Source organism: Panthera pardus, unplaced genomic scaffold (assembly GCF_024362965.1).
Source record: "Panthera pardus isolate Hobbes unplaced genomic scaffold, ASM2436296v1 HiC_scaffold_16, whole genome shotgun sequence".
Lineage (NCBI taxonomy): Eukaryota > Metazoa > Chordata > Mammalia > Carnivora > Felidae > Panthera > Panthera pardus.
This window is the reverse complement of record NW_026526721.1, coordinates 111,937,789-111,955,574: the sequence shown is the minus strand read 5'-3', so window position 1 is coordinate 111,955,574 and position 17,786 is coordinate 111,937,789. Positions and strand designations below refer to the sequence as shown.

General features: G+C 39.1%; 1 protein-coding gene across 2 annotated transcripts in view; it reads right to left on the bottom strand.

Annotated features, from left to right (window-relative positions):
* The window catches only part of IGSF10 (immunoglobulin superfamily member 10), a 77,785-nt gene that overhangs the window by 18,698 nt on the left and 41,301 nt on the right, over nucleotides 1–17,786 (bottom strand). Inside the window, exon 4 of one of the 2 annotated variants that reach the window (XM_019439602.2) lies at nucleotides 3,463–3,853. The exons of the other annotated variant lie outside the window; for it this stretch is intronic. Within the exon in view, the coding sequence (XP_019295147.2) occupies nucleotides 3,463–3,853 (391 nt within the window). The remainder of the gene's footprint in view (nucleotides 1–3,462; nucleotides 3,854–17,786) is intronic. 2 annotated transcript variants of the gene reach the window in all.

Here is a 17,786-nt window from a genome sequence, read left to right as displayed (position 1 = left end):
TACGGTGTTTTGTATCCTGTAAGATGACATAGGTACTGACATAATTTATCTTGCAAACACATGAAGTAAATTTACAATACTGTAAATATATTTTCCTTATGATTGGTTCAGCAACCTTTTCTTTTCTCTAGCTTTATTATAGGATACAGTATAAAATGTACAAAATGAGATAATTCACCATTTGTGTTATTAGTAAGGCTTTCGGTCAACAGAAGGCTATTAGTGAAGTTTTTGGAAATTCAAAAGTTATACATGGATTTTCAGCTGTATTGGGGGTCCATACCCCTAACCCCCACATTTTCAATGGTCAACTACATTTGAATACAGATGGGATGAGTGGAGTAGCACCACGCTTCCCAGAAGGATGGAGTACTAAGCAGAGTTTGAAGGTTAGCTAGGAGCCCATCAGGCAGAAAAGGAAGGGAAGTGCTCCAGGCAGGAATGCAGCAGGGAAGAGGTACTAACACAAGTGTAGATTATGTCTGGGATGGGAGAGGGGCTGAGGGTTGGAAAGGAAGGAAATGATGTTGAGGCTTAGGCTAGGAGTTACTGGATAAGGAGCTGAGGCTTTGTTCTAGAGGCCAAGATCAGCACACTTTTTTATGTCAAGGGCCAGAAAGGAAAGATTTTGGGTTTGTGGACTATAGGTTTTTGACACTCTATTACATAGAGTGTAGTAATGGTTTCAGAACAGACATGCGGAATGAAACAGGACCACTTTCTTACACCATACACAATAACAAAATGATTGAAAGACAAAATAGATGTAATACAGGAAACCATCAAAATCCTAGAGGAGAATACAGGCAGCACCTCTTTGACCTCGGCCATAACAACTTTTGGCCAGACATGTCTCCAGAGGCAAGGGAGACAAAAGCAAAAATGAACTACCGGGACCTCATCAAAATAAAAAGCTTCTGCACAGCGAAGGAAACAACAAAATGAAAAGACAACGTACAGAATGGGAGAAGATATTTGCAAAGGACATCTCTGATAAAGGGTTAGTATCCAAAATTTATTAAGAACTTAGCAACCTCAACACCCAAACTGGTGCAGCCACTCTGGAAAACAGTGTGAAGATTCCTCAAAAAATTAAAAATAGAACTAACTACCCTATGACCCAGCAATTGCATGACTAGGTGTTTATCCAAAGGATACAAAAATGATTTGAGGGGGCACATGCACCCAAATATTTATAGCAGTGCTATCAACAATAGCCAAATTATGAAGAGAGACCAAATGTCCATTGACTGATGAATGGATAAAGATGATGTGGTACGTATGTATGTATATGTATGTATATATACATGATGGTTTATTACTTGGCCATCAAAAAGAATGAAATCTTGCCATTTGCAACAATGTGGATGGAACTAGAATGTATTATGCTTGGTGAAATAAGTCAGAGAAAGACCAATATCCTATGATTTCACTCATATGTGGAATTTAAGAAACAAAACAGATGAACACAGAGGAAAGGAAGAAAAAAAGATAAAAACAGGGAGGCAGACCATAAGAGACTCTTAAACACAGAGAACAAACTGAGGGTTGCTGGAGGGGAGTTGAATGGGAGGATGGGGTAAATGGGTGATGGGCTTTAAGAAGGGCACTTGGGATGAGTCCTGGGTGTTATATGTAAGTGATAAGCCCAAGTACATTTTAGAGAAAAGGTTTTGGCTTTTGAGTTTCTGCTTTTCTACTTTCTAGCTGTGTGACCTGGGTGGGTGGCAATAAAAATGATAAGCTTCATATTTATTGAGTGCTTGCTTTATGCCATACATTGTGCTAATAAGCACTTTGTGTTTTAATTATTCTTTCCAGTTATTCTTATCCCTATATTAGTTACAGGTGAGAAAGTTGAGACATAAATGGTCTAAATGACTAGCCCAAAACAGCCAAATTTTCCAAGTCTCAGTTTCTTCATCTGTAAATTGAGGATTATTGGAAGGATTAAAATACAAGGCATCTAGCACAATGTCAACCACAAATTCATAATGTTAACTTCCTGTTAGTTGTTATTCCTTCTTTCCCTTTGATGTATCTTTTATGCCGCGGTCCAATTTCCTTCTTTTGTAATCAAGGCAGAAGTAATTTTTTACTGACCCTGAGATCCTACAGAACTAAATTTTCAATGTAAGTATTTTAATGTTTTTCATTCATAGCTTTACTGTCTTTTTATGTGTTTAGCATGTTTCCCTAAAAGATTTGCTCATGTAAAGCAAAGGTGTTATCGACTGGCCTAGAAGTTATTCACAATGTTCAGTTAATGTTTTCAGATTTACTTTTTAACTAACTGATCACACATACACACACATTATGGCAGCACCTTCAAACGTTTTCCATGCTTCTCAAGTTTCTGACCTTGATCCCTTCCTAGGACCTTCCTCAGTCACCTCTCCTACAACTTCACAGAGGAGGAAAAGCCAGGAAATAGGAGCTTCCTTTGTCTTTTCTACTAGACTCAGGAATCCCCCTGCCTCTGTGCCCATCTAGTTCTCCTTTTTCCTACTTCTAAGGAAAACGCCGCCTCCTAGGTCTGGATCTCTTGCCCTTCAGTCTTCTAGGGGATTTCTTCAATGGATGATCTGCCTGTTCTGGTGTTGTCACCTTCCACCTTGAAAATACTCAAGTCTCTCTGATGCTTGAAGAGTCCTGTGTGATTGCACATTTCCATCAGGCTGCCTTCCTCCCTCCCTCCCCTCAGGTCAAACCTCTCCAAAGACTGATCCTTGCCTTCCACCTATCCCTCCGCATATAGCAATCTGGCTCCCATCATTCCTTCCAAAGTAACCAACCACCCCTCTGATGCCATAAACAATGGGCTCCTTTGAGTCATTTTCCTAAAGACTTAATTATTTACTTAGATTTCAACAATCAATAGTGCATTTAGTTGTTTGCCCATTTTCCCCACAAGAATGCAAACTCTGAAGAAACCCTCTTATCCCTGTGTTCTTTGTGACCTGTTGTTCATAGGAGATTTACAATAACTACTTGTTGAATGAATGGATCTTACCCTCTTCATGGCAAATTTTACTTTCCCCATCAAAGCACATTTCCCACTCTGATGATCTGTTTGCTTATCTATAACCCATCAGAGGCATGGTTAGAACAGAGAATGCTGTTGGTACTTCCCTCACAGAGCACAGGACCTTGAATAGACCTCTTAAAAATGCATAGTGACTAAATGACTCAAAGGAAGAGAAGGGAGGGGTTTTATGGCTCATAGTAAGTAGAGAAAACAAAACGCAAAAACATTCCTTATTTGCTAATTTTGCCAGGAGTGATGATCAGATAGTTGACCTGAAACAATGCACAATCCATCAAAGATAATGCATTATCACTAAGTTAATATTTAGTGTTTATTTTTTCTCCAGCTAAATTACATTGGCCTCCCTGCTTACCGGTAAAGACCTCCAGGCAGGTTTCTTCTAATTAGGACAAAGAGATAAATAGCATATATACCTGGTTTTTCTTGTATCCAGTCAGATAACCATTGTAAATGGCAATCACAGGTCCATGGGTTCCCGTGAAGATAAAGGCTTTCCAAATCAGGCATATAGGAAATCATCTGTTGAGGGAGGGTGCTCAGGAAGTTATCGGACAAGTATAGGTACTTAATGAAAGATATTTTAAATATCTGGAGGTATTGCAAAGAGACAAATGTATCTGGATGGAGCTTAGTGAGCTGATTTCCTTCCAAGTGCACCAGCCGGAGAAAGGTGAGTCCATAGAAAACCTCTGGGTTTATAAACTCAATATTGTTGTGGTCCATATGCAACCGTGTCAAGCTCCTGAGGCCATAAAAAGTATCTTTCTGAAGTTTTCGAATTTTGTTATAGCTCATTTTTAATACCTAAGAATTAAAAACAACAACAACACACATTTAGTTTGTCAAAGGAATTTTTACAAAAGGGAAAAGTGTATCAATAATAAAACATGCTGGAATTAATCCGATGCAACATGTGTATCTTGTTTGCAACTAATTTGTATCTTCTATTCAAACTAATTCAACAAATTAGTTGCAAATTAAATAGAATACCAGGGAAATAAGAATACTCATGAAAATTTGAAAATATTAAGCAGTTATTGCTAAAATGTAAATATATAATAATTATATTGTGGTTATTTTTAAAAGATTCCTCAACTTTGAGATATCTCCTAAAGTACTTACAGAGTAAGATATCTTGGATTTCTTTCAAAACAATGCAAAGAAGTAAAAAAAAAAAAAAAAAGTAGTGGGTAGAAGTACAGGTGAAACAAGATCTGTTATTTGTTGATAGCTACTGAACTTGGGTGATGATATGTTGGGATTTTTTACACTATTTTCATTTTGTATGTGACTTAAAATTTCCATAAGTTTTTTTAAATTATCTTGATATTTCAAGTAGATTTAAGAATTCTTGAGCCTGCATTTTTCATAAGAAAGCAATATATTGAATTTATCTTTTACATTTGTAACAGTTCCTTTGAGATATACTTCATAGGGCATAAAAATTCACCTCTTTGAAGTGTACATTAAGTGATTTTTAATATATTAACAGAGTTGTGCAACCATCTCCATTATATTTGCAAAGTTTTCATAACCCCAACATGAAAATTGATGCCACTGGCAGTCATTCCCCCCTCTCCCTAGCCCTAGAAAACCACTACTTTACTTTGTTTCTTTGGATTTGAATTTTCTGGATATTTAATGTAAATGGAGTCATACAATATGTGGCCTTTTGTGTCTTGCTTTTTTTCAATTTGCCTAATCTTTTCAAGTCTCATCCCTGTTGTAGAATTACCAGCCCTTCATTTCTTTTTGGTGCAGAACAATATTCCATGTATGCATGTAACCTATTTTGCTAATCCACTTGTCAATGAGGACATTTGGGGTGTGTTCCACTTTTTTGGTTATTATGCGGAATATGATTTTAATTGATTTTGCATTGAAATTAAAACAATTTCTGAATATTTCAAGAGCATGGGGATATTCTCCAAGTTCTCCACTTATTAGTTGAACTTACACTTTCTCCAAAAAGAGAAAGAAATTCTAGCATTTTTTCCCCCTGATTTGACCTAAGATGTCACCTCTGTTGAAGCATGCTTTTCTGGAAGCCAAGTTCCCTAATCAGAAAAAAAAAAAAAAAAATTAAACTGACAACATACAAAAGATTCAACCTAATTATTACGTTGTAATATAATCTCAAACTCCATGTTCTTCAATATTTGTTGAAAACCCAGTGAAGAGAATAAATATGTATGTAAGTTCCATGAAGGGAATGTATTCCAACCAATTTTCTGAAGACATATACTCCAAATAATGTTTTATTGAGTGAAATCAAGGGAATCACATGCTCAGACTGAATTCCACTGCATTACACAGCCCTGGTATGATGTCAAAGCACTCTATGAGCACTGACTTTGATCTTTTATAAAGATATTACTGACTTGATTTTATTATGCTCTATTTTATGAGAGCTTTTGAATAGAAATTAGATGTGCCTTGGGGATCAAGATGGTAGAGTAGGATTTTGAGTTTATCTTGTTCCATGGACAAACCAAAACTACAACCATTTGTAGAACAACTATATCTGAGAACAAACTGAAGACTTGCAGAGATTATATACAATTAAGGATATAAAGAAAAAGCCTCACCATGATGGATAAGAGGGACAAAAATATGGTTAAGATCCACAACGCCAGTGTGATGACCCATAAGTGGGGGGGGGGGGGGGGGGGCAGTGGGTATCATAACCATCGAGGACTCCCTGAGGAAACAAAGGTTTAAGCCCCACATCAGATTGGACTCCCAAGTCTAGGGAACCCACACTACGAAGACAAGCCCCCGTAATGTCTGGCTTTGGAAGCCAGTGGGGCTTAGGTCTGTGAAGGAAACAGAGACTCTGCTCTTAAAAAGTGTGAGTGTAATCTCACTTGCTCCAAGTCCCAGAGCAGAGGCAGTAGTGTGAAAAGTGCCTGGGTTTACATGTAAAGGAGATTAATTTTAAACCATGTGCCAGAGGTGTAGGGACCTGCTTTAACATTCTTTGGGAACAGAAGTGATAGTAGGCACCATTTCTTTTAACTCCCCTTCAATCTCACTGTCCCAGGGCTGGGTCGAGAGCAATTTCTTCCCAAGCAGCATTCAAAACCAGACCTCACTGCCAGTCACATTCGAGGCCTGTACCCCCCACCCGTGCATACAAGCCAGAGCAGGAGAGTGCACACAATCCAGACAAGGATATCCCAGGTGCACCTCAGTTGGATGAACCACAGGGGTTTGAGCTATTACACCCCATAAGACACCTACATAAAGCCACTTACTCCTTCAAGACTGGGTAATGCAACTCATCAACCTAATACATAGAAACAAATGGACAAAATGAAGATACAGAAGAATATGTTCCAAATTAAAGAGCAAGACAAGACCTCAGGAAAAGACTTAAGGGAACAAATAAGCAATCTACCTGAAAAATAATTCAAAATCATGACCATAAAGATGCTCACCAAACTCAGAAGAAGACTGAATCAACACTGTGAGAACCTCAACCATGAGACAGAAAATATAAAAAGGAGCCAATCAGAGCTGAAGAATAACTGAAAAAAGATACTAGAGGGAATTGACAGGAGATTAGACACTACAGAAGTAATCAGTGATGTGGAAGACAGTAGTGGAAATCACCCAAGTGGAACAGTAAAAAGAAAAAATTAAAAACTAAATATAGTTTAAGGGATCTCTAGGACATCAGGCATACTAATATTTCCACTATAGTTGTCACAGGAGGAGGAGAGAGAAAAATGGACAGAAAACCTATTTGAAGTAGTAATGACTGAAAACTTGCTTACCTAATAAATGAAACAGATATCCACATCTAAGAAGCAGAGATTCCTAGAGAAGATCAAGACACACTATAACCAAATTATCAACAGTTTAAGAGAGAATCTTAAAAGCAGCAAGAGAAAAACAACTAGTTACACACAAGGAAACCTCCATATAACTATTAAAACTGATTTTTCAGCTGAAAAGTTAGAGGCCAGAAGGGAGTGATAGGATATATTCAAAGTGCTAAAGGAAACGAAAATCACAAGCAAGAATTCTCTACCCAACAAGATTATCAGTCAGAATTGAAGAGACAGATGGAGTTTCCCAGACAAGCAAAAGCTAAGGGAATTCATCAACAACAAACCAGTCTTATAAAAGAAATGTTCTTATAAAAGAAATGTTAAAGGAACTAATATAAGTGGAAGAGAAGAGGCCATAACTGGAAAAAATGAAATTGTGAAGGAAATGATCTCATTAATAAAAGTAAACATATATTAAAAGTAATGGATCCACCACCTACATAACTAGTATGAAGGTTAAAATATAAAACTAGTAAAATCATCCAGACTTATAATATTAGTGAATGGATACACAAAATAGTAAGACATAAAATAGGATATCAAAATATGAAACATTTGGCAAGGTGGTAAAAATATAGTGCTTTTAGAACACCCTTGAACTTAAGTGATCCTCAACTTAAAATAGGCTGCTACATACATAAAATAACATATATGAGCCTTATGGTAACCATAAACCAAATACCTATAATAGTTTCACAAAAACAATAAAAGATATAAACATAACACTAAGAAAAGTCACCAAATGATAAGGAAAGAGATTGTAAAAAACAGAACTATAAAAAAAAAACAACAACAGAAAGCCAACAAAATGACAGTAAGTACAAGTCTATGAGTATTTTTATTGATGTGTAATGTGCAGTGTTATATAAGTTTCAGGTGTACAACATATGGATTCAAGAATTTCATACATTACTCATTGCTCACCATGAGAAGTGTAGTCACCATATGGTATTATGTATTACTACAATAGTGACTATAGTCCCTGTGCTGTGATTTTCCTCTCCAGGGCTTATTTTATAACTGGAAGTTTGTACCACTTTATCTTTCTTATCTATTTTACCATCTCCCTGCATACATTTCCTCTGATAACTACCAGTTTTCTGTATTTAAGAGTTTGCTTTTCATTTTTTTCTTCATTTGTTTTGTTTTTTAGATTCTACATATAAGTGAAATCATAAGGTATTTGTCTTTTTCTGATTTATTTCACTTAGCACAATGCCCTCTACGTCCATCTGTGTTATTGCAAATAGCAAGATCTTATTCCTCTTTATGGTTGAGTAATATTCCATTGTATTTGTATATACCCTATCTTTATCCATTCATTTGTTGATGCTCCCGTGTCTTGGCTTTTTTAAATAATGCTAAAGTAAAAATAAGGGTATATATATATATATATATCACTTCATTTGCATTTTCTTTGGCTGATACCCAGTAGTGGGATTACTGTATTATATGGTATTTCTATTTTTTTAATTAAAAAAAAATTTTTAATGTTTTTTTTTTTTTGAGAGAGAGACAGAGTGCAAGTGGAGGAGGGGCAGAGAAAGAGGGAGATACAGAATCCAAACTAGGCTCCAGGCTCTGAGCTGTCTGCACAGAGCCCAACACGGGCTCAAACCCACAAACTCTGAGATCATGACCTAAGCCGAAGTCAGACACTTTAACAGACTGAGCCACGGGCACCCCATTATTTCTATTTTTAATTTTTTGAGGAGCTTCCATACTGTTTTCCACAGTGGCTGCACCAATTTACATTCTCACTAGCAGTGCACAAGGGTCCCCTTTTCTGAACATCCTTGACAACACTCACTTGTTATTTCTTGTCTTTTTATTTCTAGCCATTCTGACAGGTGTGAGGTGATATCTCATCATGGTTTTGATTTGCATCTTCCTGATGACTGGTTATGCTGGGCATGTTATATTCGGCCATTTGTATGTCTTTTTTGGAAAAAAATTTTGATTCAGGTCATCTGCTTTTTCTTTTAACGTTTATTTATTTTGAGAGAGAGAGAGAGAGAATGCAAGCACGAGTGGGAGAGGGGCAGAGAGATGGGGGGAGAGAGAATCCCAAGCAGGCTGTGTGCTCTCAGTGGGGAGCCCAATGCAGGGCTCAATCTCACAAATCGTGAGATAATAACTCTAAATCAAGAGTTAGATGCTTAACTGACTGAGCTACCCAGGCAACCCTGCTTTTTTAAGTTGAATAATTTTTTTTGTTGGCATTGAGTTGTATAATAAGTTCTCTGTAGAGTTTGAATTTTAACTTCTGATCAGATATATCATTTGCAAATATCTTCTCCCATTAAGTAGATTGTCTTTTGTTGATGGTTTCCTTCACCATTTTCATTTTGGTGTACTTCCAACAGTTTATTTTTGCTTTTTGTTTGCCTTGCCCAAGGAGAGAGATCTAGAAAAATGTTGCTATGGCTGATGTCAAAAAAGATTACTGCCTATGTTTTCTTCTGGAGTTTGTGGTTTCAGGTCTTTAATCCATTTGAGTTTATTTTGTGTATGGTGTTAGAAAATGGTTCAGTTTTATTGTTTTGCATGTAGTTGTCCTGTTTTGCCAAAACCATTTATTGAAGAGACTTCTCCCCATTGTATATTCTTGCCTCCTTTGTCATAGATTAATTGACCATATAAGTATGGGTTTATACTGATCTCTATTCTGGTCTATTGATCTGTGTCCATTTTTTGTGCCAGTACCATCCTGTTTTGATTACTACAGCTTTGTAGCATAGTTTAAAACTGAGAAGTGTGATATCTCCAGTTTTATTCTTTTTCCAAATTGCTTCTTTGGCTATTTGGGGTCTTTTGTGGTTCCATACAAATTTTAAGATTATCTGTTCTAGTTCTGTGAAAAATGCTGTTGGTATTTAGACAAAGGTTGCACTGAATCTGTAGATGGCTTTGAATATTAACATTTAAAAAAATTTTTTAAGTTTGTTTATCCTGAGAGAGAGAGAGGGAAGGAGAGAGAATCCCAAGCAGGCTCTGCACTGTCAGCACAGAGCCTGATGTGGGGCTTGAACTCATGAGCCAAAATCAAGAGCTGGACACCCAACCGAATGAGCCACCCAGGCGTCCCCCGTGTTATAAACATTTAATGATAGCTTCCAGTCCATTAGCATGGAATAGTTTCCCGTTTGTTGATGTCACCTTCAATTTCTTTCATCAGTGTTTTACATCAATGGTTAGAACATCAGTGTTTTTGTTTTCAGAGTACAGATCTCTTACCTCCTTGGTTAAGTTTATTACTAGTGTACAGAAATGCAGCAGATTTCTGTATATGAATTTTGTATCCTGAAACTTTGCTTAATTCATCAAGTTCGTTTTGTGTGTGTGTGTGTGTGTGTTTTTTTTTTGGTGGAGTCCTGAAGATGTATATATAGTGTCATATCATTTGCAAATAGTGACAGTTTTACTTCTTTATCAATTTAGATTCCTTTTCTTTTTCTTTGCTGCAGCTAGGATTTCTGAAGAGTACTATGTTGAACAAAAGTGGCATGTCTGTGTTTGTTTATATGTATTAGGGATGCCAGGTATGTCTCCTGATCTTGTATAGAAGTGGTGCACTGCCCCTGGTCACCAGAGCCAGGCACTCCAGGGGTATTCTCTATGTGAACTGTGTACACCCTATGGTTTTGGCTGAACCACATTTACTTTCAGCCAGTCAGCTGCAATGACTGGCTTTGTGGGCTCAATAAGTCAGGTTTGTTCCCTGTGCTGCTGAGGGGTCTGAGGCCACCAAGTACTTACAGGTTGATGGGGTCAGCAGTCAAGCTAGCTGTCTGCAATTAGCATGTCTGCACAAGTGCACCAAGTGGCAAGGCTTCCTCCCTGCATGGCCTGTGGAAACTTTCAGTGGTCAGACTGTGTGTCTGTAGTCAGCAGCTGCTGCAAGTGTGACTGCACTGGCTGGTAGGGCCTCTCCCATAACAGTCAAAAGGTTCAGTTCCTGGATATGCTGGTATATGTTTATCTTCCCCTATCCCCAGGGCAAGAGTCCCTCTGGAGTAGCAGTGGTTCCTGTTGGGGCATGAGCTGTGTTGGACGGATGACTGCCAAGGTGGGTAGGTCGAAGGGAGCGGGACATGCCATGCTAGCAAATTAGGTGAAGAGTATTAGTGCTGGTTCCTGTAAGTGTCAGGCTATCTAGCGTGGGTCAGGGAAGAGGAATGGATCTGGCCAGCCTATTGTTATTAGAAGTCTCCTGAGGATCCCTGCTCCTCCAAGACACATTTTTAGATTAGAGTAAACAAATCTCCTTCACACATACTTCAGGTGCTTTTCCAACTGCTGCTTCTGTGCTGGTTTTGTGGGCCATGTTATTTATTATGCTGGTTCTCTAAAGGCAGGGATTCAAATTCCTATCACTCTCAGGCTTTGCCAGAGCCAAGTTCTGCTGATTTCAAAAGCTCCTTAAACCCTAATAGTTTTCAAAGCTAGATGTTATGGGGATTCATTTTCATAGTGTATGTCCTTAGTGCCTGGAGTGCATGGTGTGGAGTTTGGCTTTCTCACCAGGGGTTTGGTTCCCAACCACATCTCCGCCCTTCCCACTTTTTTTTGATGTGGCCTCCTCTCTAGAAATGACTGCAGAAGGTCTGTTTTGCTAGTCTTCAGGTCTTTTTCAGAGTTAGTTACATAGATGTAGCTGTAATTTATGTGTCCATGTGATATGGTTAGCTCAAGATTTTACTCTGCATTCTTTTGTTGAATAAAACTCAGTAAAAATATAAATGGGCCAAGGGATCCAGTCAAAAGACATAGTGTTACTGATGAAGAGAAAAACAAGATCCAGGGGCACCTGGATGGCTCAGTCAGTTAAACATCCAGCTCGTGATTTTGGCTCAGTTCATGATCTTATGATTTTTGAGTTCAAGCGCTTCACGGGGCTCTGCTCTGATAGCACAGAGTATGCTTGGGATTCTCTCTCTCCCTCTCAAAATAAATAAATAAACTTAAAAAAAAAAAACACCAAAATCCATATGAGCCTACAAAACACTTCAAATCTTAAGACAAATCTATACACACACAAACTGAAAATGAAGGGATGGAAGAAGATATTTGTAAATCAAAATGAAAAGAAAGCTGAGGTAGCTCTACTTTTATCATAGAAGATAGACTTTAAAACAAAGACTAGACTTCCAGGGAAGTTGGCAGAGTAGGAGGATCCTAAGCTCACCCTGTCCCATGGATACACCTACATAAGGCACATATTAGTGTAAATAACTCAGAAAACAACCCAAGCACTGGCAGAAAAGACTCCACAGCTAATTATAGAGAAAAATACACCCTGAAAATGGTAGAAAGAAAGGAGACATGGTTGGGAACCAAACAGACCCACAAGACCGACCACAGGAGGGAGAGACACTGCAAGCACACAGGAGAGGAGCAGATGCCCACTATGTCAGGCACCCCAGGCAGGAAGGACCCTCACTGGGAAGACAAATCCCCTTAACATCTGGCTTTGAAAATGGGAGGTGCTCAAAACCATGAGCAAACCATAAGAGACTCTTAAATACTGAGAATAAACTGAGGGTTGAAGGGGGCAGAGGGGAAAATGGGTGATGGGCATTGAGGAGGGCACCTGTTGGGATGAGCACTGGGTATTTTATGGAAACCAGTTTGACAATAAATTATATAAAAATAAAATAAAATAAAAATCAGTGGGCTCAGTTCACCTCTAGGAGAGCAGGGGGATGATTAGAAATTGAGTCCCCACCTTAAAAAGACATCATAACAACATGCTGAGATATAGCACAGAAGCAGCAGTTTGAAAAACTTCTGGGGTATACAGAAAGGAGATTTATTTAGTAATCTCACAACATGTGCAGCAAGGGCAAGGATCTTTAGGAGATTTTCCTAAGAAAAAAAGAGCTGGTGGGCACCATTTCTCCTCCCTGGCCCCCAAGCCTGGATACACAGATACCTGCAGGAACCAGAGCAAATATTATCAAGCTTTGCTAACAGCACACCCTGCCCCTGCATTCTCCTGTGCACCTGCCACATCCAACCTGCCCTTGACAGGAGCTGTCCAAAGCAGCTCAGGTTTCTCATAAGCAGACCTGCACAAACATTGATAAGTGTGTGCGCCACCCTTGTAGCATTCTCATGCTGCTAAGCCCAATCTAACCTTCCCTCAACAGGAGTCCATCCAAAGCAGTGCCACAAATGTGGCATTGTGCAAGCAGCCTTGACAATGTCCAGAACCACTCCAAAGTGTCTCCTGATCTGGGAAGAGGAGAAGATAAGCACACACACCACCAGGTCTACTGCAGCCCCAATAAACCAATGAAAGCCTCCCACGGGACAACACAGGGAAAACAGCTTGCTGATTGGTGTGACTGCAGCCTTGGCAAACATCTGGTCTGACCCAACTCAAATGCAAAGTAGCCCCAGACTAGCCCCTTGATAACACAGGGACTAAAAGAGAGCCATTGCAGATGACTGGACTGAAGACAAATGCAACTCAGCCACAACACACATAGAGGACACCCCTGAAGCGCCAGGTTCACACATAGAGGACACCCCTGAAGCACTATGTTCTGGTGAACAGGGGCCACTTCAGTACAGGGTACTAAAGAACCTCTTCTTCATAAAGCCACTACTTTTAAAAGCAAGGAACATAGATGACTTTCCCAACACACAGAAACAAAGTTAGAAAAAATGAGGAGACAGAGGAATATGTCCCAAATCAAAGAAAAGGACAAAATTCCAGGAAGAGAGGTAAACAAAACAAAGGTAAGTTATACGCCTGATAGAGAATTTAAAGTGATGGTCATAAAGATGCTTACTGCATTTGAGACAAGAATGGAAGACCTCAGTGAGATCCTTAACAAAAAGACGGAAACAATAAATAACCAATTAGAGATTAACTCATTAACTAAAATTAAAAATACATGATGGAGAGAGATCCAACATGGCAGAGAAGCAAGGGGGGACCTGAAATTCCCTCATCCCTCAAACACAGCAGTGTTGAGGCCAAAGGACTTTGAATTCCAAGAGTCCAGGCTGCAGAGTGACAGAGACATCTCCAGAGACCCATGGGGACAACCTGGTGGGCCATAGGTGCGTGACTGCAAAATGGAAGAGACAAATCAGGCTGTGTAGGCACAAAGGGGAGGGATCCCCTTTTGCAGAGAGACAAAGGGAAGAGAAAGAGAAGCTGGGGAAGCATAAGACTGTATCTGTACAAGAAAAAAACCACTAACTGGGATGGAGAAAGATCCAATCTCTAACTGAGGGGCTTCCTCCAGACTGGGGCCAGCTGCCTGGTTCACGCACCTGGGGAGGAGGGGAGCCAGGCCCAGGCTCAGTGGCTAGGTCAGGGGTGCAGTCTGCAGTGGGAGAAAACAATCCCCTCCCTGGAGTGCTGTGGGAAGAAGGTATACAACTGTTCCAAGACTGCCTGCACCTGCTAGCCAGAGACAATATATTGGTGGCACAGAGCTGCACTTTCCCAGAACCAGGGCACACAGAGCAGGACCCTTTAAGATATCAGGGTTTAAATCCCAGCCGAACATGAGGGAGGGACAGGAGTTGGAGTGGGACAAACTGTGCACAGCCCTGAGGTGGCACAGACATCTCTTCCCCTCAACCGGGGTGCATGGAGTGGGGCCCTTTAAGATATTGGGGGTTAAATCCAAGTTAAGTGCCAGGGAGGCACGGGAGTCAGTAGAGTGGGACAAACCACTAAATTTTATTTTTCCCCTACCCCTGTCATTTCTCTCTTTGTATGGGATAAGGCTCTCACATAAACACTGATCTCACCCCATCGTTCTGTTGTAGCTGGTGTTTTTTGTTTTTTGTATTTGTTTTGTCTTTGGTTTCTTTGTTTTCTTTTAGGACTACTTCAACAAATAAAGCACACCTGGTGGAGGGTCCAAAGCTTCATGACAAATAGGGAGACAAAACAACCAGAGTCACAACAGCAGAGAGCAAGTAACACACTCCAAAAAACACCTCCTGAAGGTCCAGGCCCTGGACAGTGCATGGCCCCTCTTTAATATAGTAGGGCTTGCAGGTGCAGGACACATAACAAGCTTTTGAAACACATAAGGGACAGAAAACTAGCAAAAATGATGCATGGAGGAATTCTCCTCAAAAGAAATTCCAGGAAGAAATGACAGCTAAAGAATTGATCAAAACAGATATAAACAATATAACTGAACAAGAATTTAGAATAAGAGTCATAAGATTAATCACTGGGCTTGAAAAAAGCATAGAAGACAGCAGAGAATCTATTGCTGCAGAGATCAAGGAACAAAAACATAGTCATGATGAATTTACAAATGTTGTAAATGAGGTGCAAAATAAACTAGAGGTGGTGACAGTGAGGATTGAAGAGGCAGAGGGGAGAATAAGTGAAACAGAAGATTAAAATTATGGAAAAATATGAAGCTAAGAAAAAGAGAGATAAAAAAATGCTAGACCACCAGGGGAGAATTAGAAAACAAAGGGATTCATTGAAACATAATAATATCCATATCATTGGAGTTCCACAAGAAGAAGAACAGAGAAAAAGGGGCAGAAGGTGCACTTCAACAAATCATAGCTGAGAACTTCCCCAATCTGGGGAAGGAAACAGACATTGAAATCCAGGAAACACAGATACCTCCCCTCAGATGTAACTTGAAACAATCTTCTGCACAACATATCATAGTGAAACTGGCAAAATACAAAGATAAAGAGAGAATTTTGAAAGCAGCTAGGTACAGCGGGCCTTAACTTACAAGGGTACACATATAAGGGTAGTAGCACACTTATCTTCTGAACCTTGGCAGGCCAGAAGGGAACGACAGGAAATTTTCAGTATGTTGAATAGGAAAAATATGCAGCCAAGAATCCTTTATCCAGCAAGCCTATCATTCAGAATAGGAGAAATAAAGTTTTCCCAGACAAACAAAAACTGAGGAGTTCATCACCACTAAACCAGGCCTACAAGAGATCCTAAGGGGGACTCTGTGAGTGGAAGGTTACAAGGACCACAAAGGACCAGAGACATCACTACAAGCATGAAACCTACAGACCTCACAATGACTCTAATAAACCCATATCTTTCAATAATAACACTGAATGTAAATGGACTAAATGCTCCAATCGAAAGACATAGGGTATCAGAATGGATAAAAAAAAAAAAAAAAAAAAAAAAAAAACAAGACCTATCTATTTGCTGTCTACAAGAGACTCAATTTAGACCCGAGGACATCTTCAGATTGAAAGTGAGGGGACCATCTATCATGCTACTGGAGTCAAAAGAAAGTTAAATTAGCCATACTTATACAATAAAATCTAGTTTTCTGATATTTTTTTAATGTTTATTTTATTTTTGAGACAGAGCATGAGCGGGGGAGGGGCAGAGAGAGAGACACAGAATCCCAAGCAGGCTCCAGACTCTGAGCTGTCAACACAGAGCCTGATGTGGGGCTCAGACTCACCAACCACAAGATCATGACCTGAGCCTAAGTTGGACGCTCAACCGACTGAGCCACCCAGGCACCCCAAGACAAACTAGATTTTAAACTAAAGGCTGTAATAAGAAATGAAGAAGGAAATTATATCCTAAATTATGGGTCCTATCCATCAAGAAGAGCTAACAATTATAAACATATATGCACATTTGGGAGCACCCAAATATGTAAAACAATCACAAGCATAAGCAATCTTATTCTTACAAGAAAGTTGTAATTGCAGGGGACTTTAATACTCCACTTACAACAATGGACAAATCATCTAGGCAGAAAATCAATAAAGAACAATGGCCCTGAATGATACACTGGACCAGATGGACTTGATAGATATATTCAGAACTTTTCATCCTAAAGCAGAATACACATTCTTCTCAAGTGCATAAGGAAAATTCTCCAAGAGAGATTATATACTGGGTCACAAAACAGCCCACAATAAATATAAAAGAAGTGAGATCATACAATGCAGATTTCAGATCACAATGCTGTGAAACTTGAAATCAACCACAGGAAAAAGTTTGGAAAGCCTCCAAATGAACAGAGGCTAAATAACATCCTACTAAAGAATGAATGGGTCAACCATGCAATTAAAGAAGAAATTAAAAAATATATGGAAACAAATTAATATGAAAACACCACAGTCCAAACCCTTTGCAATGCAGCAAAGGCAGTCCTAAGAGGAAAATACATTGCAATCCAGGCCTATCTCAAGAAACAAGAAAAATCCCAAATATGAAATCTAACAGCACACCCAAATGAACTAGAAGAACAGCAAAGAAACCCCAAACCCAGCAGAAGGGAAATAATAAACATCAAAGGAGAAATAAACAATATAGAATCCAAAAGAAAAAAAAAAAAAGAAAACGAGTGGAACCGATCAATGAAACTCAGAGCTGGTTTTTTGAAAAAATAAACTAAATTGATAAACCCCTAGCCAGAGTTCTCAAAAAGAGAAAGGACCCAAACAGATAAAATCATGAATGAAAATGGACTTATCACGATCAATACCTCAGAAATACAAGCAATTATCAGAGAATACTATGAAAAATTATATGCCACAAACTGAACAACCTGGAAGAAATGGACAAATTCCTAGACACCCACACACTACCAAAACTCAAATGGGACGAAATAGAAAATTTGAACATACCCATAACTAGTGAAGAACTTATATCAGTTATTAAAAATCTCACAACAGATTCCTGGGCCAGATGGCTTCCCAGAGGAATTCTATCAGAGTTAATACCTATCCTGCTCAAGCTCTTCCAACAAATAGAAAAGGAAGGACAACTTCCAGACTCATTCTATGAAGCCAGCATTACTTTGATTCCCAAACAAGACAGAGACCCCGCCAAAAAGGAGAATTACAGGCCAATATCCCTGATGATCATGGATGCAGAAATGCTCAACAAGATACTAGCAAATCAA